The sequence below is a fragment of the Myotis yumanensis genome, unplaced genomic scaffold (genome assembly GCF_028538775.1).
Source record: "Myotis yumanensis isolate MYYU_CA2020_CCGP unplaced genomic scaffold, mMyoYum1.0.hap1 SCAF_3, whole genome shotgun sequence".
NCBI classification, from domain to species: Eukaryota; Metazoa; Chordata; class Mammalia; order Chiroptera; family Vespertilionidae; genus Myotis; species Myotis yumanensis.
This window is the reverse complement of record NW_027223754.1, coordinates 180,340,049-180,368,029: the sequence shown is the minus strand read 5'-3', so window position 1 is coordinate 180,368,029 and position 27,981 is coordinate 180,340,049. Positions and strand designations below refer to the sequence as shown.

Below are 27,981 nucleotides of genomic sequence, written 5' to 3'. Positions count from 1 at the left end.
AGGCAATGTATCCAAGACACCTGCTCCCAGCCTACATCACAGATGGCAACAGCAGGGGATGCAGTGCCCATTTTTTTCCTGCTTCCATGCGAAGCCTAAATGTCCTAGAGACATGGCAGGTCCAGCTCCAGATACATGAAGGAGAATGCAAAGGTGAATGCAAATTAGGGTCATAAACCAGCTTGTTTTGCCTTGTGAAACATATGGAAATAGTTGCTACACATTGCACAAAGCATCTGTTGAAATAAGGTTTACAATTTGAATGTTTGGAGACGGACTGTTTCTAAAACCCAAGATTTCCTCGTAGGAAGGCAGATGGGCAATTTAGACAGTCTTATACTAACTTGTTATTTCTTCTGAAACACAAGTTAAATTTGGAAATTCAAAGACAGTGTTTTGGAGATATACAACCTTCAGAAACATAATGTTCCTGGCCGCTTTTGAAAGGTTTGGTTGCTGTTGCTTAGATGTAGGTCAAGAGGAGGATGGGACCTTATTTCTTAATATAGTTGATGCAGAGAATTTTAAAAAATTGAATATTTATTAAAGTTCTAAGTATTAAGAATTTTTTTCAAGTTTAAATTACTCAAATATGTTAGAAATGAATGTCCCAGTGCATGGATTCGTGCACATTGAAAGGAAAGTAATTAGAAGAAATATTTTAATACCGCTATTCGCCCTTTCTCTATAATAGAAGTGTCAATCAAATTCACAATCAACAATGACAGATCGAAACACATGCATGTGATTGGCGCCAGCAAGAGCTTTATATATATCGTGCTTGCATGAGTCAACTTAGCCTTTTATATATGTAGATAGACTTACTTAATTAGACCTGCTTTCTGATTTAGCTAAACTTTTTCCAGCCCAGTGAAGCACCCCAACTTCTCTTTTAGGTAATTGTCAGCAACACAGCAATAAATATCAACATGAAGCAAATTAAACTATTTAACTGTAGCAGTGTTTGACTATATTCTGCACAGTGAGAAAACCTGAAGCCATTTTCAAGGTCCACCATTTCTTACTTCTTTTAAGTCTGGTCAAGTTTCTAAACTTTCTAAATCTCCCTTGTCTTGTTTATGAAAAGAAAATAGGATTTTACTGAGTCTCCTATCTACCTACTCCAGGACTTCTGTGAGAATCAAATGAGATAAGGCATGGGAAAATGCTTCACAAACATTTGGTTGAACTATAAAATGTTTGCATCTGGCTATAAAGCAAGTCAGGTTCCTGGGCTAAAGAAACTCCAAGGAGGCTAGTCACTAGGGAGAGGAAGCTGGGCGTTGCTACATGATGTCATTACCCGGCGCCCACAGCGATTGTTCTGTGCTGGGCTGGGCTGTGGGCAGCATTTTGCACCATGGGTCTCAGCAACATTGGCTGCAATTTGGTGGGGTGTTACTCCAGAGTGGTGACAGGGCCTGTGTCCCACCTGGGGGAAGCCAAATGTTGATTTGTTGGCACCAGGTCTGCAGTCCTGTTTATTTTTAAATGGCCAGTGTGTGTCATGGCAGCTCCTGCGTTGAGCAGCTGCCCGCTGGTGGTCAGTGCTCATCATAGCTACTGGTCGGAGGGCAGGACAGACATTTAGTTTTTTATATAGAGAGATAGTTTTAAAAATATATACTCTCTTCTTAGTGGGGCTAATATCACTATCTCAGGCTTAGTTGAGAAATTAGTTATTTTTAAAAAATACTCTTACAAAATAGAATTTTACGTGGGTAAATTTCCACATAATTAAAAATTTTAAAGGCTTTTTTTCTGAAAAGAATTTAAATTAGATTATGTATTTATTTTTATATATTAGCATTGTTTTCATGGCTCCGAATATCTTCAGGCGATTGTGATATCAAACATTTTTTATTTAGTTTAAGATGTGTTTTGGACACCAGAGTAGCTGCTGTTAATTTTCTTGGCTGTTAGTGATGAAAAAAAAAAAAATAGTGGCAGCTATTAATAGTCCTCCATCTAGCAGAGCTTCCTACCCTCGTTTAATTTTTGTTTTTAATCATCTGTGGGCTGAGAACACAGTCAGCTTGTGAGAATTATATATAAATTCAGAGCCCACTTTCTGAGTGGAAGTACGAGGCATTCCCACATGAAGAAAATGCATGGATATCAACATCTATTTTGGTTGTTCAAAAGCATTGGGCCTGTTTTCTGGTTCTTGGCTATATCTCCAAAGAGTGTGGAGTACCATGTAAGTAATATGTTACTATGTAGTTCAAAGAGTTAAATAGTATTTTTTCCCATTTCCATTATTCTAGAGATGAGAATTTGGAAGTTATTGGGAAGCAGATTTTAGTTAAGCAGACACATATTTTTAACTTCACAGAAGAGTACAGTGAATTCAGCATCGAACTGTGAGTCTGATCTCAGTTCCAAGAATAAACCAGTTATCACTTCAGTCCTCTGGGCATCAGTGCTCGCATGATCTCAGACCTGCTTGTAGGACTCTGGGATTCTAGGCCTTATTTCTAGGGCTCTCATCCTTACAGCTCACGTGCAGGCTTATTGTAGAGGATGTCCATATTGGTAGGGTTGGACTGACTGACCTCTAAGGTGTATTCCCATTTTAAGATTGAATAATCTAAGACTCACATCTAGAAGACAATTCACTTGCATCTATCAAGGTCAAGTTTAAATACCTAAGGGTGGTAATGGTTTTGCTGCTCCCACCTGCCTTGTTCTGTTGCTTTGTTTTCGCAGTGGCCAGTTGGGAATGCCACTCTCAGAAGTCCTAGTTTTCTCTTGCCTTTCCTCCGGCCCCCAGTTTAAAGCTGTTAAAGGTTTATGAAATAAATTAAAGGAAAATGAAATATTAAGCTGATTATGAATTCTCTTTACAGCAACAATCAAGTCACTAAGAAAGAAGTTAATCCAAGGACAACTCCATGGCTTGCTGTTCCAGGTAAAACAAACAAACCTCTGCAATATGTGTTTAGTGTGGGGATGATGTCCAAACTGTGTAAGGTTCCAAAGCTAATTTATAATGGGCAGTAATTTTAATCATAAACTTAACTAACCAACTTAGAAGAAAATGGTGGACTTTGTCGTCTTATGCACTGAAAATGGTTAGCAAAACAAGAGGGAAGAGCTCATATTAATGAATGGCTTGTTGGAGACATTACATTTTTCAAAGAGGAGGCATTTCAGAATTCATTATCTGTTAGGAAAGGCCAGTTTTCAGTCTCAGGCACCTCCTTTCTGACACACTTGAATGGGCTTTGATGGTTACTGCCTCTTTTTTCTCCTGTTTGAATTAACCTTTCGACTCCTGTCTAGATATCTCAAGATATCCATGGGAGAGTTTAATGTATTTCTTTTCCTTATGACACTTGGTGAATTTCTTTTTTTTTTTTTTTTTTTTGTTCATAAATGAAGAACATAAGGAACTGGAGGAAGGAGGAGAGAAGGGTGATATTCACATGTATCTGTTTCCAGGCCATAATGTAGGCACATCTGGTTAAGCAGGAAAAAAAAAGTTTTATTCATGTGGGAGATTAAGCTAGGCAGAGTTCCTAAAAAGCCCTCTGCAATAAGTTGAACTGGAAAAAACCTCCTTATCTAAATATGCTTTAATCATTTTAAGAACACCAGTAAAGTTTTCTATTATAACGTAACTATGATAGTATGTAGCTACCTCTTGGACTAAGGCCATGATTTTATTGCTATATAATTTTTATTGGTACCATTTTTACTATTCTGAGTTATGTCTCCCAACAAGCTTCTTTGGCCTCTGCCTAAAGATTTCAATGACCAGTCAGTTTCCTGTTCCTGACCTTTGGCCTTTCTTTCTTTAGTAATGGGGAAAATAGCAATGAGAGGTTAACAATTACAAACTTGTTCCCTTAAAGCAGAACACGCAATAAAGAACTGGTCATTTTCACCCTCTTCAGGTAGCATTATCTTCTCTTAAGTCTAATATGTTCTATATCTTTGACTCTTTTTCACCATTCTGTCTTTGACAGCACTCCACAATTTTCTCTTTACAGAGCTGTTTAGACGAGGAATTTCCTCATTATGATCCTTTGTCCTGCACAGATACAATTCAAGAACGTCTTCAAGAACTGGTAAGTTTAAGCTTCTTGAAACGGTGTAAGTGCCATTGTGAGTCAACTCTACACCAAAATAGAAAGTTAAGTCCAGTATATATTAATAGACCTAGAACTCTATATGCAGATGGAAACCTATTTATTTTCTTGAGCATGTTCATGAACACAATCCTGGTAGACCCTAAAAAAAAGGTGATGTTTAAATATTTTTATTGTAGTATTGTGAAGAATTATATGACTAAGCTTGCCCCTCACCCATAACTCCTTTTTTTTATTTAAAAATATATTTTATTGATTTTTTACAGAGAGGAAGGGAGAGGGATAGAGAGTTAGAAACATCGATGAGAGAGAAACATCGATCAGCTGCCTCCTGCACACTCCCTACTGGGGATGTGCCTGCAACCAAGGTACATGCCCTTGACCGGAATCAAACCTGGGACCCTCGAGTCTGCAGGCTGACGCTCTATCCACTGAACCAAACTGGTTAGAGCACCCATAACTCTTTCATCAAAGCCTTTGTTTATATGAAAGTGTCAATTACTGGGAATTGATGATATTAACATTCTGTTAAACTATTTAACTGTGATTTTGAAGATTTTATTTCTATTGTTGAGGGTATTATAGGTGTCCCCCTTTTCCCCCTGCTTTGCCCTCCTCTGCCTGGCTCCCACCCATCCCAGGCCTTCACTGTACTACTGTCCGTGTCCCTGGGCTATGCATATAAATTTTTTGGTTAATCTCTTCCCCCCATCCTTCCCTCTGAGATCTGTCAGTCTGTTGCATACTTCCATGTCTCTGGACCTTTTTGTTCATATGAGTGAGATCATGTGATATTTGTCTTTCACTGACTCGCTTATTTCACTTAGCATAATAATCCCCAGGTCCATCAAAACTGTCTCAAAGGACAAGAGAACTGATTATGTTATCATTCTCTTCAGTTATGGAACTGTGGTTTTTAATAAGAATTATACTTTATGCATAGAGTATACTCTTTGATCAAAGTCATGAAAGCTTTGTTACTTGGCATCATTAATTTTCTTCCTGACCTCTCTTGCAGGGTTATTTGAGACCAGTTATATTCTTTCTACCTTTAGAGATGAAGAGAGTAGATTATAAAATGTTATGTTACACCACTTTAGATAGCTAATGTTACTTGACTTTCTTTTCAGAAGCAGTGTGGCCATAAACAACATCGTGGTCAAGAAGCAAGAATACAGAAGACTCCCCTGACCTTCAAACATACATGCTGGTACACACCCCTGCTGGGTAAGCCTGGATAGTCCCTCTCCCAGACCTTATCAGATAGAGCTGGGGTAGGGTTATTTTTAAAAGGAAAATAATCACAATTCTATTTGTATAGAAAGAGTTGCTGAATATTTGGGTATTTATCCCTGAATTTATGTTTCAGCACCTACTCTATGAACTTACGTTTCAGCACCTACTCTATGCCAGGCCCCATATTATATATAATTGAGATTAAGTCCTAAAATAGCTCACAGATTATTGGTGAGATAGACCTGAGCTCAGAGAAGGCTGCATAAAAGAAATGAGAATTGAACCAGGCCTTGAAAGATGGGTTGCATTTGGAAAAGTAAAACTTGTGGAAAAATTATTTCAATTTGGGACAATGAATGAGGAAGAATGCAAGCCCAGAAGAATGCAAATTCCTAAGTGCTTGAACAAGAGTCCAATCTGGACAAGTCATTTTGGACAAAGAGGAGTTGGATTGTGACACAGTAAAATCTAAGTATGGAGCAGGTAGTGGGTTAAACTGTGGACTACTACTCAATGTTAGGCTAAAGAAAAAAGGCTTTCGATTAGGAAATGCTCAAAGTAGCGACATCTCTCATCACCACCTGGATGTGTTTAAAGCAAAAGATAATGACTGGTTCGGAAATGACAAAATAGGATGATTATCAAAATAAGAAAGAATGAAAAAGAAGTGATTTGTGGATCATCTCAAGTACAGAAAGGAAAACTACTGCCACTACCAGTGGAATGGCCATTTGGTGTCAGACAATGATTAGTGCTAGAGGTGACTTTACTAACATTAACTCAGTGGTAACAGCGACACAACAACTACGACAGCACTGCTATGTGCCAGGCACAGTTCTCTGCTCTTCACATATTTATTAAGTGATTTAAGTCTCACCACATCCCTAAGAGGTAGATGCTAATTTAATTCCCATTTTAAAGATAAGAAGCATTGAGTTACTAATTAGCCTAAGCTCATGTGTCACTTTATATGCAAGTAAACTGAAGCTCAGTGTGGTTTAGTTATATATCCAAGATCACACAATGGGTATGTGACAGAGCCAGTATTTGAACTAAAAATGTGTGATTGACTCCAAAGCCTAGATTTTCCCCCTATTTTCTACAGTCATTAAAACAAACAAAAACTGTGTGTTACTCTGAAAGTTTCCAACCACAGTGTCTTTTCTCTTTAGGGATAGTAAACTATTTCTGTAAAGGGCCACATAGTAAATATTTTAGGTTTCACAGGCCATATGGTTTCTGCAGTAACTACTCAATTTTGCTGTTGTACGCCCAAGCAGCCATGGACAATACTGAATGAATGGGTGTGACCGTGTTTCAATAAAACTTTATTTACAAAAACAGACAGCTGTCTGGTTTTGCCCTCTGGCTGCAGATCCTTGAACCGCCCCCCCCCCCCCCCCCCCCCCCGCCCCACACACACTCCTAGTTGCTTAGTAGGGTTTTCTGAACCCACCCCACCTCTTTCCCCCCTGCTTTAAAAAACAAACAAACACTTGGCATTTCTACCCTATATAATGAGACATCAAGGGAGGAAAGGGTTATGTTCAAGTGTTAATAGAATTGAATTGACTTCTGCTTTTTCAGAAATGGTCTCATCTCAAGAGAGATAAAGAAAATATACATATTAGTTTAAACCAAAAGTAAATTTGTTTTTATTCTTGTCTGTTCTGCTACAGATGCCTTGGATCTGGATAGTCTTACACTGATTCCAAGACCGTCACTGACACCTTTCTCATGTATAGCTAACCAAATCCATGCTCCAGGGGATAGGCCCACATGTGGAAAAATAGAGGATGGTGCCTTGGATGTGACTAGAACACACAAGTAAGTTAAAAGAGCAAAATATGCCAAATATACCTACTCTCCTCTTCTTGGGTGGCCTGTTCCTATTGCCTGACCTTTTAATCATTTAGGTTTTCATATCCTGAGATCATAACATCTTTATTGTGGAATTTTTCTCATATAAACTCTCTAACTTTTTGAACATTGACAGTTTTAAAACAAAATGACTCTGTGGTTTTCTTGAAGTGCAGTTTTCTTGTTCTTTTGAATTTCATAATATCCACTTGGAAATGTAATACACAAAAAATTAGGCTACCTAAAATGTTTCTCAGTGTTTGGAAATATACTATGCACTGCTACGTTCACTTAGCTAGGTTTTGATCACACATTTATTCCTTTGCACTCAGGGTTCTCAAGCCTTTGGGAACCCACCCCTGTTCTCACACACACCCTCCTCTGAAGCTCATCTGCACTCGCTTATCTTTCTCAGTGAACAGACTGACCTTCCCTAGGAAGAGCTCAGGAATGGCAGTGGAGTTTATGGGCACTATCCACCCCAGTGAAATTTCTCTCCTGAATTAAGGGTGAGGAAGCAGGGCTTTGAATTGCAAATTCTTCATTTTCATCTTTGGCTAGATTCTCTGTAGTTTGTAACCTCTCTCTAATGACAGTTGGAGCTCTCTTTCATTATACCTTATGAAATCCATGAATCCATAGAACTCAATTAGGAATTTTGTAAAACTGGGGCAGGGGGCAGGGGAACTATGCTGTAATTTGGTATCTGCTGAAATGGGCAATTTTCCCACCTGTAGTAATAAACTTCTCTATTGCCAGGTTCCCAGGCCCTACAATTGGCCCCCACCCAGGAACAAATCTTTCTAATTGCATCAGGATGAATGATGACCTAAGTATGGAAGTGAGTGTTGGACTATATTTTTACTTCACTTTTAGAACTACTATAGGTCCTTTTCTATGCTAGTCTTTCCTTTTTCTTTCTTTCTTTTTTTGGGGGGGGTAGGGGTTGTTTTTGTTTTTGTAAATACTGATGACTTAAGTTATGTGAGTATTTTCATCTGTGCAGGTAGCTGGCTCCCCTAACCCTTGAGTTATTCAAGGGTCAACTGTATTAAGGATATTCTTATAGCAAGTATGAGTCTTACACCACAAAACTCAAATGCATAAGAAATGTCAATCTTGGAGGGCAGGAAATTAAAATTCAGTTATTTGGGATTTTTCTACCCCTCTGTAGTAGAAACTCAAGAATATATAATCAAAAATTTTTAATGAAGTATGCTAAACTTTTTGTTTGAGAGGCAGGCTGGTTTAGGACTTAAATCCACTAATGACTAATAAGAAGTCTCAGGTCCCATTGACTGACTCTTTAAGAATTGAGCTTAAGGCTAGATCTTTGAAGTGCTACTTTGTAAAAAATGATACAGTAGGGCAATACTCAGAGCATATCATATTTGCTGCAGTGATGTGCTAACAGTACTTCTCCACCCAAGAAAAGAATAACACTAAAGGACTGAGGTCACTTAGGTGAGCTCTCCAGGTCATGAAGATGTATCTTGAGCTCCTTCCTTGGTCTACAGTCTGAGCTCCGTGAGCTTCTCAATCAAATGGAGCCAACAGTTCCATTTCAGGATCTGACAATCCACGTTCATTCATATACCAAACAATTCATCAATTTAAATTATTCAATTAAACACATTTCAATATATTCACAGTTGTGCAACCATCACTGCAATCAATTTAAACACATTTGTTCACCCCAAGAAGAAACTTAATGCCTATTAGCAGTCTATCCCTATTACTCCTCCTCCCCCAAACTCTAACCTTTAGGCAACCACTTATCTACTTCCATCTCTATAGATTTGCCTATTCTGGATATCCTATATAACAAAAGGGTAACATGCAAATTGACCAAACTGTGGAACGACCAGTCACTATGACGTGCACTGACCACCTGGAGGCAGACACTCAATATAAAAGTTGCCCCCTAGTGGCCAGTGCACTCCCACAGGGGGCACACTGCTCAGCCTGAAGCCAGGCTCATGGCTAATGAGTGCAGCGGCGGTGGCGGGAGCCTCTCCTGCCTCCGTGGCAGTGGAAAGCAGGCCTAAGCCAGCAGTCGGACATCCCCCGAGAGCTCCCAGACTGCAAGAAGGCACAGGCTGAACTGAGGGACACCGCCCCCCCCTCCCCCGAGTGCATGAATTCTGTGCACCGGTCCTCTAGTCCTATATAAATGAAAGCATACAATGTGATCTGTTGTGCCTGGCTTCTTTCACTTAGCATAATGTTTCAAGGTTCATCTATCTTATAAATATTTTATTCTTTTTCTTTAACTGAATAATATTTCACTGTATGGATATACTACTTTTATTTACCTATTAACCAGTTGGTAGGCATTTGGGTTGTTTCTACTTTTTGGCTATTGTGAATAATGCTACTGTGAACATTAGTGTATAAGTTTTTGTGTAAACATATGCTCTCAGTTCTTTTAGGGTATATATCTAGGAGTGGAATTGCTGCATCATATGGTAACTCTATGTTTAACATTTTGAGGAATTGTGAAACAGATTTCCAAAGTAGCTACATCATTTTACATTTCCAACAGCAGGGTATGAGTATTCTCATTTTCCCCACATCCTTGTCAACACTTGTCTATCTTTTCTGATTATAGCTATCTTAGTGGCTGTAAAGTGATCCCTCATTGTGGTTTTGATATGCATTTCTCTAATGACAAATGCTATTGATCATCTTTTTATATACTTGTTGACCATTTGTATGTCTTCTTTAGAAATATGCCTACCCAGATATTTTGCTCATTGTAAAAAAGAGGTTATTTTTCTTTTTACTATTGTGTTATACAAGTTGTTCTCATTCTTCTTTTTAAGTGTCTGTGCCTGACACTTTGTGTTCCTTAGTACCCATCCTACTGAGTAGCTAAGAAAAAGGAAATGAATCTTTTTCTAGTAACAGTTGTTGTAAAGTTTTAATAAAGGAAGTTGAACTTGGAAGCATATAGGATATTTGGGAAGCTTACAGGATGTTTGTTTATTAGTAATTTCCTTTTTATCTGGCACTGATTTCACCAAGAAGGAAGAAACAAACATCAGTTGTGTACTAGGTACTTTGTAGGAAAGCATTTCCACATCATGTTGTTAATCCTCTCTGCAACCTTGATCGTAGGTATTCTCTACTTTTACAGATGACACAGTGATGTTCAGAGAGGTTAAATAACTTGCCCACGATTACTCAACTAGTAAGCAGAAAACATGGGATTCAAATTCAAATTTGTCTAGCTTCACAGGATAAGCTGTTCGCACTGCCCCTCTTAGAACATTGAGTTTGGGCATTTCAATCATAACTTGGAAGTAGTTTTTTGGCTAAGAAGTGTTCTGGCTTATGTATCTAAAGGACCTCCCAATCCACTCTCATTAGAATATGTGTCTGGATTGTTTTGTCTATGGTATTGATATCTATTAAAAAATAGAAGCTAACAGAGATCACAATAGGAACTCATTTCAAATGCTATAGGGGGTGGGAGTGGGGAGGTCCCTGAAGGTTTACCTGTTGTCTTCTGTGACATTTCTTCTCCAGTCCCAGGAATGAGGCTGTCGGCTGCACGTTGTGGCTGTTACCACCAATTCTCACCATTCCATTTCCAGGTTTCTGATCCACTGAAATCTGCACAGCCTGTTCGCTGCACAATTCACTTCCTCATGCCCGTCCTTTGAGTCAATCCCTGCCTCTCACCCCACCGTGCCCCAACGCCCATTTCTCAAACAAGTGGAAAGCTCTCCTTAGAAAATGCTTTCCTAAGCATTCTCATTAATAATAAGTACAAGGAATTAGAATTAAATATGAGATGAAATATGTAACATCATAATCTGTGTTCATCCCAGTGACCCATAAATCATGGTGTTTTCTTCACTCTTTGCCTTCAAACCATAGAAGTTTTGTTATTCTTGAGAGCCTCCATAACAAACAACTTGACCTGGCATTTGAGCCCCTGTCTTATCTGGTCACAACCTAACTTTCCATCCTTTCCTCATCACTGCCTATGTTTGTCCCTACATGTCAGGCAAGCCAGGTAGTGTGTCTTGTCAGAATATATCACACAAACCTGTTTATGCTGTTTACCAGAACCATTTACACGTCTCCATTTCTCACATTATATTCGACTGTCAGGCCCATTTCAGAAACCAACACTGCCACAAAACCTGTCTTGTGGAAGCAAAAAATTTCCATAGTAAGCATCCCTAGTCTTCCTTGAGGTGGACATCATAATGCATCAGAAGTCAAGAGACCAGGTTTTTCCCTGGTTCTTTTTCTGTGTAACTATGGAAAGGTCATGTCTTTCAGGCCTTGGTTTCTTCATTTCTCAACTATCCCACTCAGGAAAATATAAGTTCTTTTAGACCCCAGTCTCTCTTTGTTCTCCCCTATTGTCACCTATATTCTGGTTCCCTTATAATTCTTTGTTTTCTTCTATTTATTTCTGTAGTAGATTACCTTGGTGGAGAGTGCCCTTGTTTGGCCATTGACCAATATGCATCTAGCTTCCTACATGAATTTGGTGAACAGTGGCTTTCCCATTAATAATTACTGAATGCCCATTTACTTACTTATTTTTGTACTTCCTTCACGGTCTATTTAAGATATTGTGAGTGAACACTATTGCTTTCTGACTCATTTTTTTAGACTGGTGTTCCTGAGAACTTGAGGTTTATTTTGTTTTATTTTATATTTTTTTGTTAATCCTCTCCCAAGGATATTTTTCCATTGATTTTTAGAGAGAGTGACAGGGAGGGGAAAAGATAGAGAGAAACATTGATGTGAGAAAGACACATCGATTGGTTGCCTCCTGCATGCACCCTGACTGGGCTGGGAATCGAGCCTGCAACTGAGGAGCGTGTACTTGATTGATTAGATTCCAACCCGAGACCCTTCAGTCCATGGGTCAACACTCTATCCACTGAGTCAAACTGGCTAGGACTTGAGGTTTATTTTTTGTTCCTCTCCCACATTCATAGAGGGAGCTATTTTTAGCCTCTTTTTCGGAAAGCACAGTGTAAGATAAAAGTGAACATCATCTCTCTCACATTGATGTGTCTCTCTCCCTCTCCCTTCCTCTAGAATCAATTAAAAAACAACACAACTTTCCATTGCCCAGCCAGTGTGGCTCAGTGGTTGAGTGTCAACTCAGGAACCAAGAGATCACTGGTTCAATTCCTGGTCAAGGCTCATGCACAGGTTGCAGGCTTGATCCCCAGTAGGGGGAGTGCAGGAGGCAGTCGATTGGTAATGTTTCTCTCTCATTGATGTTTATATCTCTCTATCCCTCTCCCTTCCTCTCTCTCTAAAAATCAATAAAAACATACTTTTTTTTTAAAAAAAAGGTGAACATCAGTATTCATAAGAGGATCTTTGGTCAGAAAAGGACTCTCACGAGATTCATATCTCAAAAAGAACAACCCATAATTTTGGGCCCAATTTGGGGCATTCTTGGGGAGGATAAAGGTACTTTATTGACCCAGGGAAATTTATTTATTTGGGATACTTTAGTGTAAAGAGGAAAGAAGGTAGTCAATTATTTCCAGTCCTTCTCTTTTAGAGATTCAGACTGAAATATTTATGGAAGTAATGTCTGTGATATCTGGGATTAGCTTCAAAACAATGTAGAGGTGGGTTTAGTGGGTAACAATATGAGTGGAACAATGTTGGGCATAGGTCGAATATTGTTAAATCTAAATAATTGAACACAAAGGTTAATCATTCTACTTTTGTATTTGTTTGAAATTTTTCCAAATAAGGACTTAAAATCTTTAGCCACTTAGCAAAAGCTGTGGGATTGAGCAGGTCTGGATTTAAGACGGGCTCTGTTGCTTTTTAGCTGTGTGAACTTGGCAAAGGGAACCTCTCTCAGTTTGGTTGTACCCCCTGTGAAACAGAGGTATTACTTTGCAGGGTTCTTTTGAGGATTCAAATAGAGATGTACACAGATACAAAAATTATGTATATACATACACATATACATATCTGCAACGACTAAGTTCTGGTTTAATTAGTCCATGGAAACATACCAAGTAGTTCTTATTTAGAAGAAAGACAAATCTCGATGCAATTTCTCCCCTTGCTGATGGATAGGAAGCCTTTTTTAACATTTTCAAGAATGTCTAGGGGTATATCCCAATGTCCTAAAGGCCTCATCCTAGGGAGGGATACTTCACCTCCTGAGAGATGGGCACGGAAGGCAGTTGGTGTCACCACTCACATCTCTACAGTTTTTTTTGCTCGTCGTGCACTCTGTCCACAGGCCCTACCTACTCCACTGCTCACCTCCTTGAAACTCTCTTTTGGGGCCTTTGGTGATCTCTCCTTGGTCAGTAGAGAGATGGTCTCAGCACTTGGAGAGCAGGGTCTTACCATGGTGTTAGTTGAGTAGACCTCTTGAGTTGCATTTTTAAAAATTATCCTCTACTTTTCAAGGCATGTCAATCATCCAGTAGGGCTGGTAGAAACAGTGGTCGGAGCCCAGCTTCCCACTGAATCAAGTATTGTTGCTCCCTCAGTAGCTAGACCCTGCTGTACGTAGTGTCCACTTCAATTCTGCCTCAACTCTTGGCAATTTCTTTCTGGGGCCCAGTTGTCTCTCCTTATAGCCTATCTTCCTTTTCTTCTTTATTGTTCCTACCAGTAAGTCTGAATTGCAGCCAAAGGGTTCCTAGAGCTTTGCAAAGCTGGACTTGTGATTAGGTAGCTGTGTGCGTCTACAAACACTTCAAGAACTAAGATATTTCATGAAAATTTCTATGAGCACTAACCTAATTCTCCCCTGTACCTACTCCAATCTCAGATCTGACTGCACCAAGACACTCTAACAAATGTACTGCATGATTCATAGTAAACACTTAGAAATTAGCTGAAACTGTCACCCAGAAGCAGAATTATCAGTGGTGTGGAGTTCAGAGGATATCTTGTCACAGGTCAGGGAATAGAAAGATGAATTTTTGTTTTTCTTTTGGCTGTTAAAAAATCACATACACCAAATAGTGTGCTTTGCTTCGCTTCGAGGTCTCCTTCATGCTAGAACATGTTTTTGTTTAAGATGCACTATCACTAGGAGGAGGTGATTTGTGAGGCAAAGGGCAGAATCCATTTTAAGATATCTCAGAAGATTTTCTGGCTATTGTCCATCCTGTTCTCTCAAGCTGTGTATGGGTGCAGCATTAATAACCTTGGATAGTAAATAACACTGCCAGTTGCAAAATAGGGACATGTAGAAGTTGATTGATAACTGTATTATAAAGGAACCTCACAGTGGCGGGTGTGTCCTGGAGATCAGAGGGTGTGGTGTCCTTTTAGTTAGAAATTGGAAAAACAAAACAAAACAAAAAACCAACCACCTGTGAGGCAATTTAGTTTTGTTTAGGTTACAGCAGTTGCGATCTCTTGACACTCATTGTACATTCTTTCTTTTTTTAGAATATGAAACTAACACTGAATCAAGTCAAGGTAGTTATTTTTTTTTAAGTTAGGATGAAATAAGCCCATCTAAGTGCCTTTTTTTCAATTTTTGTTTTTCTCAGCAAGTCGTATTAATTTATTTGAATAGCATCAAATGTTTAAAATAGATCTAATAGTAAAAATTGGTAACATGAATTAGTGGAAGTGTTTCTGATCAGAAAATCTATAGATAAAGTAACAGCATCTAGAAGAGCAAAAATAAAATAACCTGGTTGTGGTGGTGGTGGTGGGGGGGGGGGGGGGTGTTATCTAGGTCTATTCGTTGCCCTTACTAATAGTTTAAAGGTTATTTCTTATTGTTCTTCATATTTTTCTATCTAAATATTGACATCATACTGCTGTGTGTGTGTGTGTGTGTGTGTGTGTGTGTGTGTGTGTGTGGCCTGCATTTGCTAACCCAGCCCCTGGGAGAATCTGTCTCACTTTGTTCCATGACTACCTGGCTACCCCACCCTACAGTATTAGACTCTTACTGTCAAAGGCAAATGGGCTGAACCATGGATTTGCATGTAAATGTTATGCGGGTTAGTATTTGAATGGCTGGGACAGTAAGATCGTCCTTCCTGGTGTATGCTCTCAGCATGTTTTGGACTCATTGACTTGAGCCAGTCTCCTATGTAAGTAAGTCTCTCATCTGAACTTTCTTTTTCTTGCTTTTAGTCAATTTCTTTTCCTTGGTTTTAACATAGCCATTAGATTACCTTGTTGACAATCTGCCCAGGTCTCACAGTTGTTGTGTGTGGGTTAGATTCTCCTAGAGGTCCAGGATGCTGGTTGGAATAGGGGTGACGTTTGAAGCTGGAAGAGCACAATTGGGAAAAGTTTTTGCTGAGTTATCTCCAACCCCCACTCCCTGAGGGGCTCTATCTCCAACTTTCATTAACTATAACTCTAAACTTGAAAAAAATGTTTCTTTTGGCTGGTTATTCTTGTAAGAAAAGAAAAAATCTTGGTAGACCAAATTTATGAAAATCTAGGTTTGAGATATGTTGTATATTGGTGTGTTTCTGATCAGTGACATTTATACAGATTAATAAATTTGAGCACTATCCAATTGCTTAACTTACAACTGTTCCAAAACAATGCAGTAATGTATGACTACTAACTATATGACATTTCTCCAAAATCTCATAATTATTATTTGTTTAATTAATATATATTTTATGTTTAGCAAAAGGCTTCTCATTAAAATGTTTCATACATGAGGTTTAGGACAAAAGAGAGGCTTATGCAGAGGTTCTGACAAATGAGACGTTTGTAATATGATGGAGACAAACTATTTTTGCTGTATTCATTATCTTGACACTAAATAATTTGACTTTTTAAAAAATCAAAGTGTGTGCAAAATGGTGGGTTCCTTACCATATTGGAAACTAGTTTAATTAAATAGGAAATAACTACATTCTCTTTACACTTCTTAAATTCAAACGCAAGTATCCATGACCCTGACAGGTACAAGACGTCTCTTTCGGACTAAATTAAATTTTAGTTAGTGCAATATAATTATTACATGTAACAAACATTATTAATTATAGCCCAATAATAAGTGTTATTTCAAACTACACATAACAAATTTTTATATATTATGGAGTGTGAAAAGGGCCTGATTTTTATTATTATTAAGTAATCATTCTTTGCTGACTTGTACGAAATACGATACTCAATGAAACTGAAAGATATTTATTTTTTTATCTTTATAGCTTTATTTCTTATTTATATTGGAATATAGTTAAATAAGCATACAGTAATTACTAATACAACTTATTAAAAATATTTTTTAAGGATAGGGCCATCATTATTTAACTACCCAGAGTATAAGGTACAATTTCTCTACAAAATTTAATTCAAATATTACCCCACGCTGTCCTGTTCTGTGCATATTACTTTCCTCTGTGGAACACTGCCCGTAATATATGAAGTGTTTGTTTTATATATTTGTCTTCCTGACTGGCCTACGAGCTCTCCTGGGGCAAGAACTGTGTTTTTGTGTGCACTGTTCCTAGTGCAAAGTGGGCCTTTGATGATCGTTGTTGAATTAAATTAAACTGATGTCTTGAGGGGCTTCAGTCTGACCCATATAATCTGACCCAAAGATATTTAAAGCAGAGAACTTAAATAAAAGGAAGAGGATTCCTCAGTATTGATACGTAGGAGAATTAGATATAAATTCTAGCTTTGCAAAGTTTGTGGAGTTTTCTAAACATTCGAGGTGAACATTTAAAAATTTTATTAGAAGTCTTTGCCTCCCCAATAGCCTGGGTTAGGGTATCTCAGAAACAGTTTTTGTGGGGGTGAAGATAAATAGTTATCTTCACCCAAGGATATCTTTCCATTGATTTCTTAGAGTGGAAGGGAGGGGGGAGAGACAGAGAGAAACATTGATGTGAGAGAGACACATAGATTGGTTGCCTCCCACATGTGTCCCGACCAGGACCAGGGATAGAGCTTGCAACCATGGTATGTGCCCTTGACCAGAATCGAACCCAGGACTCTTCAGTCTGCAGGCCAACACTTTGCTAGGGCTCAGAAACAGTTTTGTTTACAGGAGAGAGGACACTATATTTATTTTGACCTGGGTTTATAGGCTGACACCACCATTCTGAATATTCCTGGGAAATTCATTTATTCATTGGCTTTACTTTACTTACCTAAAAAGTAACCTTTTCTTGTTAAAACCCACTGCATCAGATTGTTGGGAAATTAAATGAGATGATACATAAAAGGGCTTTTGTAAATTTTAATGTGCTCAACAGATCGATGTAAGCTGCTGGTATTGTACTGGGTAACAGATTCAGCAAACTCTTGTAGACCTTCACTTCTTCTGTGGCTATGGTCAGGTTTATCTTGGATGGACTCTAACTCCTGTGTATGATACCCAGCATCCCGCCACTGAAACCTGTTGTTGGTTGTGGCAGTTAATACATTTTATGTTTGATTATGAAATACTCTAGATGTGTCTATTTTTACATCGTCTGTGCAGAGTTGGTTTTTTTTTTAGACAAATTTAAAATATATATATTTTTTAATTGATTTCAGAGGGAGAGGGAGAGAGAAATAGAAACATCAATAATGAGAGAGAATCATTGATCAGCTGCCTCTTGCACACCATCTACTGGGGGCCAAGCCTGCAACCCGGGCATGTGCCCCAACCAGGAATTGAACCGTGACCTCCCGGTTCATAGGTCGACACTCAACCACTGAGCCATGCTGGCTGGACATGTGCAGGTTTTTGATATGTCCAAATAATTTTAGTTTTATTAAATTTTAATTTATTTTCCTAAATAGATCAAATAATAATGAAAATATGCTTATTAGAAAATATTATTATTACAGAGAAACCTATGTTCTACTGTATTTTTTGAAATAGAATAAATGAACTCATCACCCCTAATGTCCCAAAGTTCCCCCCAAATTAGGAACTCCTGATAGAGACTAAGTTCAAAAGAGATTTTCAAACATTTGGCCCAGCAGGCTGGGACTTGTTAAGCCCATTTGAGCACCTAATAATAGGTGCTGCCTTAGAGGGAATCCTTTAGATCTTTGAGAATTTGATTAAGTTTAAAGTGTCTGATCTGTCAAGCTAGAAAATTGAGAACCATTTTAAAACCACCAGGTCAAAAGTTTTAGGTTGAGTAATATCTCCGTAAGTAGAAATGTTTTATGTCCACATAGAATGTTCTGTTTAAAGAAAACTTGACTTAAGTCCATGAAACAAACTCGACCTGCCCTTTATGTTTAGAATTTGTTTTGCCCAAGAATTTGTCAGGTTTTATTTAAATATTAGACTTGGAAGTATACTTCAAGTTGGATTTTTTTTTTTTGCAAGTACAGCGTTGAGGAAGTAGGCCTATCCATCTGCCCTGTGTAATCCCATCTCCATATCCTCTCCAAAAGAGCTAAGTCAATATGGGTTCATTTAAAATTATATGAAAATGTTTGCTTAAAACCACCTTTCTGGAATGGAAAATGTCAAATTGTTGGACTTATTTCTCCTTTTCCCTTTTTTTTCCCCTTGAGGAGAATGCTATTGAACGCTTGACTTCTGAGAGCCTGCCACAGTCCAGGTTTGAATTTGTGTGCATATTCAATTAATTTTTGAGAGATTTCTTTGGGCCTGACACCTCAAAATATTTCTTCCACTCTTTTGGCAGAGACTATTCCACACTATCATCTCCTGGACACACGTCATCCACTGAGAGTACTGTAACTTCAAGTGGTGAGTGGACTCGGAAAAGATATCAACATAGAGTGTTAGTATTATAACTGTGAGCTTGAGGTCCTGTGCCCTGCTGACGTGTGTGTAAATGAAAAGAACATAGGCAAATACTTTTGCATAATATTCGTGCTCATAGTTTCTTCCTGTCAGAAATTTTGAATAAGGCTTCTGGTTATCTTGCTTGTAAATCACTCTGTGAGAAAAAGAAGGATAGAAGATCAGATTCTGCTATGATAAAAGTCAAAGGTAAGCTCTTAAAGGGATCAAGTATGGTTTCCAATCTGAAACACTAAGCAGACCTATAAGCGAGTAGAGTAACTATTCTCAGTAGCATTATTTTTAAAAAAGAATTTGGAAACTTAGTTTAGAGAAATTAAGTCCAAGAGATGACTATTGCCTTTACATATGGTAATGTTACCAGCCTTTTTTTTTCAATTCTGTATATAAAACCAAAATTACAATATATTCAATAAAATTTTCTTTATGGCAAAGATTCATTAGCCACAACTGGGTCTCGACTTTGGCTCGGATGTAGAATCTGAGCCAAAGGAAATTCCGGAATCCTAGTTAGAATCTATTAGGTTACAAGATAGACCAATTAGTGATGGTCCCATTCAGGAGGCAAAAGAACTAACTAGATGACATGTTAGATCCTTTCTGCCAGATGACTCTGAAAACAAAGTAGTTATTGTCAACCATTCCCAGTGAGACACCACGTATTGTAAATAATATGGAGGGGAATTTGCCAATATGTACCAAAATGTTAAGTGTGCATATCTTGTGATAAAACAATTTGATTTCAGGGAATTTATTCTATAGATCTAAGAACACACATGCAATACGACATATGTATGAATTTATTTTCTGTATTATCTGTAATAACAAAATACTAAAAACAAGTTAACTATCAGTAAAATAGAATGCTAGTTAAAATATTTTGACATATCCCTGTGATGAAATACTTATATGGATTCATAAAACATATATAAGGAACCTGTTTTCTTGGAAGGTTAGGAAAGAACTATTATTTCTTGAAAAAGAAAACCATACACACCAATAATTATGTATTACATGTAAAAATTTATTAAAATAAAGACAAAAAAGTTTTTTTTATGTATAAAATATCTTTGGAAGGGTAGATAAGACAACAGAAAGTGGGTTTCTGTATGGCATGGATGGGAGGACAAATTTTCACTGTGAAACATTTTAAATTTTTAAATGTATGGACCATATGAATCTATTATCTGTCTTAAAACTTAAAGAAAAATGAAATTAAAATTTCCATAGGGAAAAAAATTTATACCTCTGAAGAAGTGTTTACCATTTTGTTCTTATTTCCATAAAAATTTGAAAATATAACACAGTCTTCAACTATTTTTTTTTCTTAAGCAGAAAGGAACAAAACCTACCTGTAGCTGTTAACTTTTGTGCCTACACTGAGCTAAATTCAGGACAATGGATCCTGTGAAGAGGAAAATCATTATTAAGTACATTACAATGCAAAAAAAGTACATGAAAATAAGGGGAAATTACACAAAAAAATGGCATAATTTAAAAGCCACCTTCTCTTCTTAGTTTGATGACATTTTATTTAGAAAGATACATATTTTAGAAGGCTATCTTTTGTTATCAGCCTTAGGTATGTAATTTTAAAAAACCTGTTTGTCAGGCTATAAAAAAGCTACTAAGCTACTAATTGCCCATCCTTCCTTCATCCAGTTTCTATAATTATACTAGTAATGTGTTTGTTTTTTAACAAAGCAGCCTTTAAAAAGATATTAAAATCTGGAGTATTTGAAGGCCATTTATACAGATGTTAATTTCTACTAATTATATGGCTAGCTTCCCTGGGAACCTCAGCTTCTCTAGCCTTGATTCTGAATCAATGGGCACCTTTAAAGTTATGCAGTATGAATTTATCTCACATGTTAAGGCTTGTGCTACTCACTAGTCTGCTCATATTGCCACCCTCACTATTTCTTCCTCTTTTTTTTGATACAGCTCCCCAACTGTTTAGTGTGTTTTCTTTTTCTCGTAGACGCAAGTCCAGCTCATGAGAATAGTGCACTCCAAAGCTCTGTGAATGAGAACAAAACCATGTTAAATCTGGTAAGGAAATATACATGAGTTAACAATAAAAGTAATGATATATTACAATGGTGGAACTGTTCCTTTAAGTTTGCAAAATACTCTTAAAGGCACTATCTCATTTTCTCCTTTCAAAATATCATGGGGTTAGAAGAATGTAATTATACAAATATTTTCTAAGAAAGTTGAGGCCAAAGCATCCCTGTGATTTGTCCCAGCTCACACAGCAGAGTCTTTAATTCACTCATTTATTCTTCAAAGGTCTACTGAAAACAAGCCCAATGTCAATCAGTAGAGGACTTTTAAATAAGTGAAGGCACTAATAAACAAGTTTGAATAAAACACTGATATCTATCTTAAAGATATGTTCTAATTAGGGGAAGAAGCATACAGTTACTCCATAATTGGAGTGTGCTGAGTGATGTGAAAGGAAAATGCTTGGGGTGAGAGGCCAAAAGAGATGTCATGGAGGAGGTATGAACACAAGAACATGAGAGGAGGGAGGGAGTAAGAAGAGGAGAATTTGTGGGGTAAAATAAGATCAGTTGGAAATAAAGTTTCAGGCTGATGTGAGACATCAATAGTTTGTAAGGAGATTTCATATGTGACTACTAGTATAAACCCATTTTCTTAAACTTGCCAATGGGACTTTTAGAAGCAGATACACATTTGTGAGTTATCAGCAAAGAACCAAGTTTGTGGATAAGATTTCCCAAGGATTTGGCAGTCAGGAAGAGATCACTGAGGATAATTAACTCTCAATGATTCCATTTTCTAATATGAGAAGGCAATGCAGAGGAGCCTGAGGAGAAGGTGTTGCAGTGATGGGGAGATGTTGGGAGAGCAGAACCAAGGGAAGAGACATCTTCAAAAAAGAGAGGGTAATGGATTGTCTTAGAGCCACAGTGAAGTCAAGTAAGACAAAGACTGGAGAATATCCTTTGGATTTGGCAGTAAGGAGTTCACTGATAACTGAGAGAGAGCAGTTTTCTTGGTGTGTTGGGTATAGGAGCAGAGTAGTTTGTTGTTGACTAATGGGACACAAAGAACTGGAAACTCAACCATGGACAACTCCTCCCAGAGCGTGGCCATGAAGGTCAGGAGAGAGAGAAAATGTCATAGCTGGAAGAGGTCATGGGGTTGAATGAGGATTCAAAAACTTAAGAATATTTAAATGTTGATAAGAACGATCCAGTGCTTTACCTGTAGTGTTGCGATTGTTACATTTTATCGGTCTTAGTTTCAACTGCCTTAAAATTACATGATATGGTTATCAAGAGCTCTACCAAGGAAATTTGACTTAGACTCATTTTTATGGAAAATTTCTAATAATGTTGAGTAATTATTATCATAAAATGATTGTATACCTACAGCTTTCCCATCAGATTGCCCAGGCTGTGCAATATAACCCTCTTATGGAGATTCTTGTTGTATAGATACATTTGTAAGACAGGTGATCAGTGACCTTCAAGTAATTTCATATGGAGTAAAAGCCGAACAGCACCATCTTGGCCGTCATTTTTGCCGCAGTTTCTCCAATAACCCATTGCATGCGATAGTCCTAGAACACCCCCCTTTCCCTCTTCATCCATCCGATCCTACCTCTCCATCAGGCTTCCGCATGTTCCATGTCAGCAGAGACTTTCCATGCTACTCCGGCCATGGCGTCTCTCTTCCTCCTCTGCCATGCACCTACTTCTCTAGATCCCATTTATTTAGCCATTCATCCTAGTTTGCTTGGTGGTAACTTGTATCCTGTCTGCAGCTTTTCATGTATATCTGTCCTTCGTGCTGCAACTAGATTGGAAACCCCCCTGGAGCCAGTCCTGTTTCTTCTTTAACCCTAGGACAGTTTGTTGTTTGTTTTCAGTGTTTTGACCAGGTAGGGTTAGGGGAGGACAGGAAGTTGGTTATAAAGAATATCCACTTGATGTACAACAATAAAATCTCTTTATGATTTTAGGAAGCCAAAGAGGAAACCAAAACAATAAATGAGCCTAGAAAAGAATGTGTCGCAGGAGGTAAGGAATGTTCTCTCTGAACCCCCATGTGAGCTTTTTTTCCCTGCTGGCATTTTTATGGGTGAAGTCTTTCTGAGAACAGATGTGGCATCTACAAATTGTGCATCACTAGATAAAATTAGCCAATAGAACTGATTCTTGATTCCACTTGTATTGTTTTCAAAAAGTCACATTAATGTTGCCACTGATTGTTAGACCCCAGAGGACTACTGCCCTGTTGTGAACTAAGAACCATGCCAATGTTGGGAGTAAATTCTCCAAGTTCATGAGTCAGTATTTAAAGAATAAGTGCTCTAAGCTTCCCTCGCCATTTCACCTTTAATAGGAGGGAGTAGTGGGCCTAATTCAGGCTTTGGGGTCACGCAGACTCTATACTGGGTCAGCCTCTGACTAGCTTTGACTTTGGGAAGTTATGTAATTTGAGTCTTAATTTTCTCATCTGCAAAATGGAAAAGATGAGTAAAAAGATGTTACCCTTTATGGAGAGCATTCTAAGTGCTAAATTATGTACATAGTTTTATTTAGGTCTCCCAAATACCTGTGTGTGGTAGGTAAACTGTGATTCGGTTTCCTAGTCTGTGAACTGTAGATAACAACAGTATCTATCACAGACGTTTTACTGTGAGGCTTGAATAAATTATGTTTGAAGCACTTAGGAAAGTGTTGGGCAGAGAAGTTTCCATAAAAGTTAGCTACTATAGAACAATAATATCATCCTTATTTTGTAAATGTCCGATGAAGTTGATACTTTTCCTCTTTGTGAAGTTGTCGTTAAGAGTGTCAGTAGTACATATAATGAGCTTTGCCTGGGACTGGCAGGTAGTAAACCTGTGATTGAATGGTTGAGACCATGTGTATTGTTGATGTTATTGTTATCAGTATCAGTATTGTTATTATTATTATTACACTATTATTATTCTTACTACTAGTACTATAATCACTATTACTCTTGCTGCTGCTATTCTAACTTTGCTATGAAAGAGAACCAGGGCACCAGAGGAAGGTATGCATTTAGCCACAGGATCAAGTCAAACAACATTCAAATGCAAAGAGAAAAAATTGAGCTGTCTCTTGAGTCAAAGACTATTCATTCACATGCCGAATGAATAGCATAGCATAACATTATGCTATGTTTCAGCAAATGCATTATTAGCTAGCTATCATCTCAGACATATTTCAATGAAACGCCTTTGTTTAGTGATGAGAGGACATAACATTTTATTGAATGTGCCTTTAGCTGTTGCTGTTAATAAGCCTTTTTAACCAAATAATATCTTACTGTCTTTTAATAGACGCTGCCGTTTCCTCTCCTCCTGTAACCACTGTGAAATTGGTTAACTTTAAACAAAGCGACAAGTAAGCTCTTCTTCACATAGCATGCTAACGTTTTTTGCTTTTCTGTTGAATTGTGTTTGAATAAGTTCTTTGTCTTATCCTACAGCACTTCTGCAAATGAGAAGGAGGTAGAGGTGAGTTTAAAGTAAATGTTTTTTATTTTAATGTTTAAAAAGTGTTCCAGGCTCACTTGCGTATAGTCGCTTCACACTTTTGCACAGCTGCCCATACATTTGGTAATGACAAAGTGCAGGTCAAGTCTATGCATGTCAACACTATGTCGCTGAGAAGAGAAAAAAATGCCTCGGTATAATTCAGTATTAAACTGAGATATTTGACTACATCCAATTTTCTCCCTTGACCTTCATGTTAATTTGACAACAGGCCGAATTTCTCAGATTATCTTTGGGATTTAAGTGTGACTGGTTCACCTTAGAGAAAAGACTGAAGCTGGAAGAAAGAACCCGTGACTTGGCAGAAGAAAATTTGAAGAAAGAAATCACTAACTGTGTGAAGCTGTTGGAGGTAAGAATCACAACATTTGGGGACTGTGCAATGTTTTTAAAATTACATATAAGTTTACTTATTTGACTGAAACTAACACCAAGTACCAAACACTCCCAGTGGGAATTAAGAGGAGGTAAGAATTCAGAATCAGGGTAAAATAAAAAAGATTCACTAATCGGAGAGAATAAGAAATAAACAATAAATGCCTTTTAAATTAGTCGTATGAGTTCTCTGACTTCTTTCCATATTTTCAAATAGATTTCAGGCAGAAAAGTTATCAGACAGAAAACTGAGAAATAGGAGATAATATCAATTTTAATAATCAAAGAAAATAATCAAAAGTCAATTTCCATCTAATTAACTAAAAAAACAGAGAGCCCTCTGCAAGGTTACAGAGCAGTGTAACAGCTGCTATTCTTCCATTTGGGGAAGTCACAATAAATATAGATATGGGTTGGGAAACTAAGGGGGCTAATTGTGGGAAAGAAAAATAAAAGTTTAGAAACCATACTCTGTATTTTTTATTGTGGTAAAAGACACATAGCAAAATTTACCATGTTAACCATTTTACGTGTACAGTTCCGTAGTGTTACCTATATTTACATTGTTGTGAACAGATGTTCAGCTCTCCCTTCCCCCTCTTCTCAGCCCTAGTAACCACCATTCTACTCTCTGTTTCTATGAATTTGACTAATTTAGTTACCTCATTTAAGTGGAACCATACAGTACTTGTCTTTTTGTAACTGACTTATTTCACTTAGCATACTATCTTCAAATTAATTCATGTTGTGGCATATGACGGGGTTTCCTTCCTTCCTAAGGCTGAATAAAATGTTCCATTTGTGTATAGACCACATTTTGTTTATTCATTTATTGATGGACATTTGAGGTGCTTCTACCTCTTGGCTATTGTGGACATTGCTGCTATGAACAAGGGTGTGCAAATATCTCTTTGAGAACCCTGCTTTCAGTTCTTTTAGAAATATTCCCAGAAGTGGGATTGCTGGATCATACGGAGCTCTAGTTTTATGGTTTTTTTTTGAGGAGCAACCATACTGTTTTACATAGTGGTTACACTATTTTACAATCCTACTAACAGTGCACAAAGGTTTCAATTTCTTCACATCCTAGCCAACAGGTTCTTTTCTGATTTTTTTTTTTTTTCATGGTAGCCATCCTAATGGGTGAAAGGTAGTATCTCATTGTGGTTTTCTATTTGCCTTTCCCTGATGATTAGGTTTGTTGAGCATCTTTTCATATGCTTGCTGGCCATTTGTGTATCATCTTTAGAGCAAAATGTCTATTTAGGTCCTTTGTCAATTTTTCAGTAAGATGTGTGATTTGCAAATACTTTCTCCTCTTCCATTGGTTGCCTTTTCACTCTGTCCTTTGATGCACAAAAGTTTTTAAGTTTGCTGTATTACTATTAGTCTATTTTTGCTTTTGTTGCCTGTGCTTTTGGTGTCATATCCAAGCAATCATTGCCAAATCCAACGTTATTAAGCTTTATCCTATATTTTCTTCTGGAGTTATGTAGTTTGGTTTTTTAATCCATTTTGAGTTGATTTTTATATATGATATAAGATGAGAGTTCCAATTCACTCTTTTGCATGTGGCTATTCAGTTTTTCCAACATCATTTGTTGAAGAGACAAGCCTGTTCCTCATTGTGTATTCTTGGCACCACTGCCAAAGATAATTTGACCTGATATGCGTAGGTTTATTTCTGGGCACTCTATTCTGTTCCATTGATCTATATGTCTGTCTTTATGCCAGTACACTTTTGATTACTGTGGCTTTGTAATGTTTTGAAAGCAGGAAGTACGAATCCTCCAAGTTTGTTCCTTTTTTTTAAGTTGTTTCGGCTATTTGGGGTCTTTTGAGATTCCATATGAATTTTGGATGAATTTTTCTATTTCTGCAAAAATTCCATTGAGGTTTTAATAGAGATTGCATTAAATCTGTAGACTTATTTTGGTGGTATGGGCATCTTTTTTTTTCACTGTATACCTTTTGACTTTTATATATATATGAATTGAAGTCTTCCAATTTATGACACAGGATGTCTTTCCCTTTATGTATGTGTCTTTAGTTTCTTTCGGCAGTGTTTTATAGTTTTTAGTGTACAGATCTTTACCTCCTTGGTAAGATTTATACCTAAGTATTTTATTTTCTGTGGTGCTATTGCAAATGAAATTGTTTTCTTAATTTCATTTTTTATTGTTCATTGTTAGTGTTTATAAATGCAATTCATTTTTGTATGTTGATTTGTATCCTATGACTTTGCTAAATTCATTTATTCTAACAGTCTTTTGTGAAATCTTTGGGGTTATATAACAGACATAATTGTACTTTTTCCTCTCCAATGTGGCATTTTATTTCTTTCACTTGCCTAATTGCTCTGGCAAGGACTTCCAGTACTAAACTGCATAGAAGTGGTGAGAGTAGGCATCTTGCCTTGTTCCTGATCTTATAGAAAAAATTTTGTCTTTCACCATTAAATATTGTTAGTGGATGGCTTTTCATCTATGCCCTCTATTATATTGAGGTAGTTTCCTTCTATTCTAGTTTTTTGAATGTTTTTATTACTGGTATGAAGGGTGTTAAATCTTGTCAAATATTTTTCTGCAGTAATTTAGATGATGATGTGGCTTTATCTTTTAATCTCTTAATGTGGTTTATTGCATCAATTGATTTGTATATGTGAAACCATCCTTAATTCCAAGAACCAATCTTACTTGGCCATAGGTACAGCCCTTTTAATGTGCTGTTGAATTCAGTTTGCTAATCTTTTGTTGAGAATGTTTATATAAGTATTCATAATGGATACTGACCTGTAATTTTCTTATAGCCTGGCTTTGGTTATCAGTGTAATAATACTGGCTACAAAGAATTGTCTTGCAAGTATTCCCTCCTCTTTAATTTTTTGGAAGAATTTCAGAAGGATTGGTGTTAATTCTTTAGTTGTTTGGTAGAATTCTCCAGTAAATCCTGGTACTGGACTTTGTTTTGTTGGGGTATTTTTGATAATGCTTTCAATCTCCTTACTAGTTATTGATTTATTCAAATAGTCTATTTCTTCACAATTCAGTTTTCTTAAACCATTTCCATTGGCTGAGAATTAATATCTGCTCTCCCCTTTACAATTAAAGTGGTTTTTTAAA

The 27,981-nt window shown here is 37.3% G+C and overlaps 1 protein-coding gene across 2 annotated transcripts in view; it reads left to right on the top strand.

The window, feature by feature from the left end:
- IRAG2 (inositol 1,4,5-triphosphate receptor associated 2) overlaps positions 1 to 27,981 on the top strand; it is an 84,927-nt gene that overhangs the window by 45,731 nt on the left and 11,215 nt on the right. The window contains exons 20-32 of one of the 2 annotated variants that reach the window (XM_070410533.1): positions 2,850 to 2,911; positions 3,996 to 4,073; positions 5,225 to 5,321; positions 7,010 to 7,157; positions 7,950 to 8,031; positions 18,669 to 18,715; positions 18,803 to 18,867; positions 19,018 to 19,113; positions 20,906 to 20,976; positions 22,919 to 22,976; positions 24,269 to 24,332; positions 24,418 to 24,445; positions 24,696 to 24,836. In XM_070410533.1, coding sequence (XP_070266634.1) covers positions 2,850 to 2,911; positions 3,996 to 4,073; positions 5,225 to 5,321; positions 7,010 to 7,157; positions 7,950 to 8,031; positions 18,669 to 18,715; positions 18,803 to 18,867; positions 19,018 to 19,113; positions 20,906 to 20,976; positions 22,919 to 22,976; positions 24,269 to 24,332; positions 24,418 to 24,445; positions 24,696 to 24,836 — 1,037 coding nt within the window. The remainder of the gene's footprint in view (positions 1 to 2,849; positions 2,912 to 3,995; positions 4,074 to 5,224; positions 5,322 to 7,009; positions 7,158 to 7,949; positions 8,032 to 18,668; positions 18,716 to 18,802; positions 18,868 to 19,017; positions 19,114 to 20,905; positions 20,977 to 22,918; positions 22,977 to 24,268; positions 24,333 to 24,417; positions 24,446 to 24,695; positions 24,837 to 27,981) is intronic. The other variant, XM_070410534.1, reaches the window with a different exon arrangement.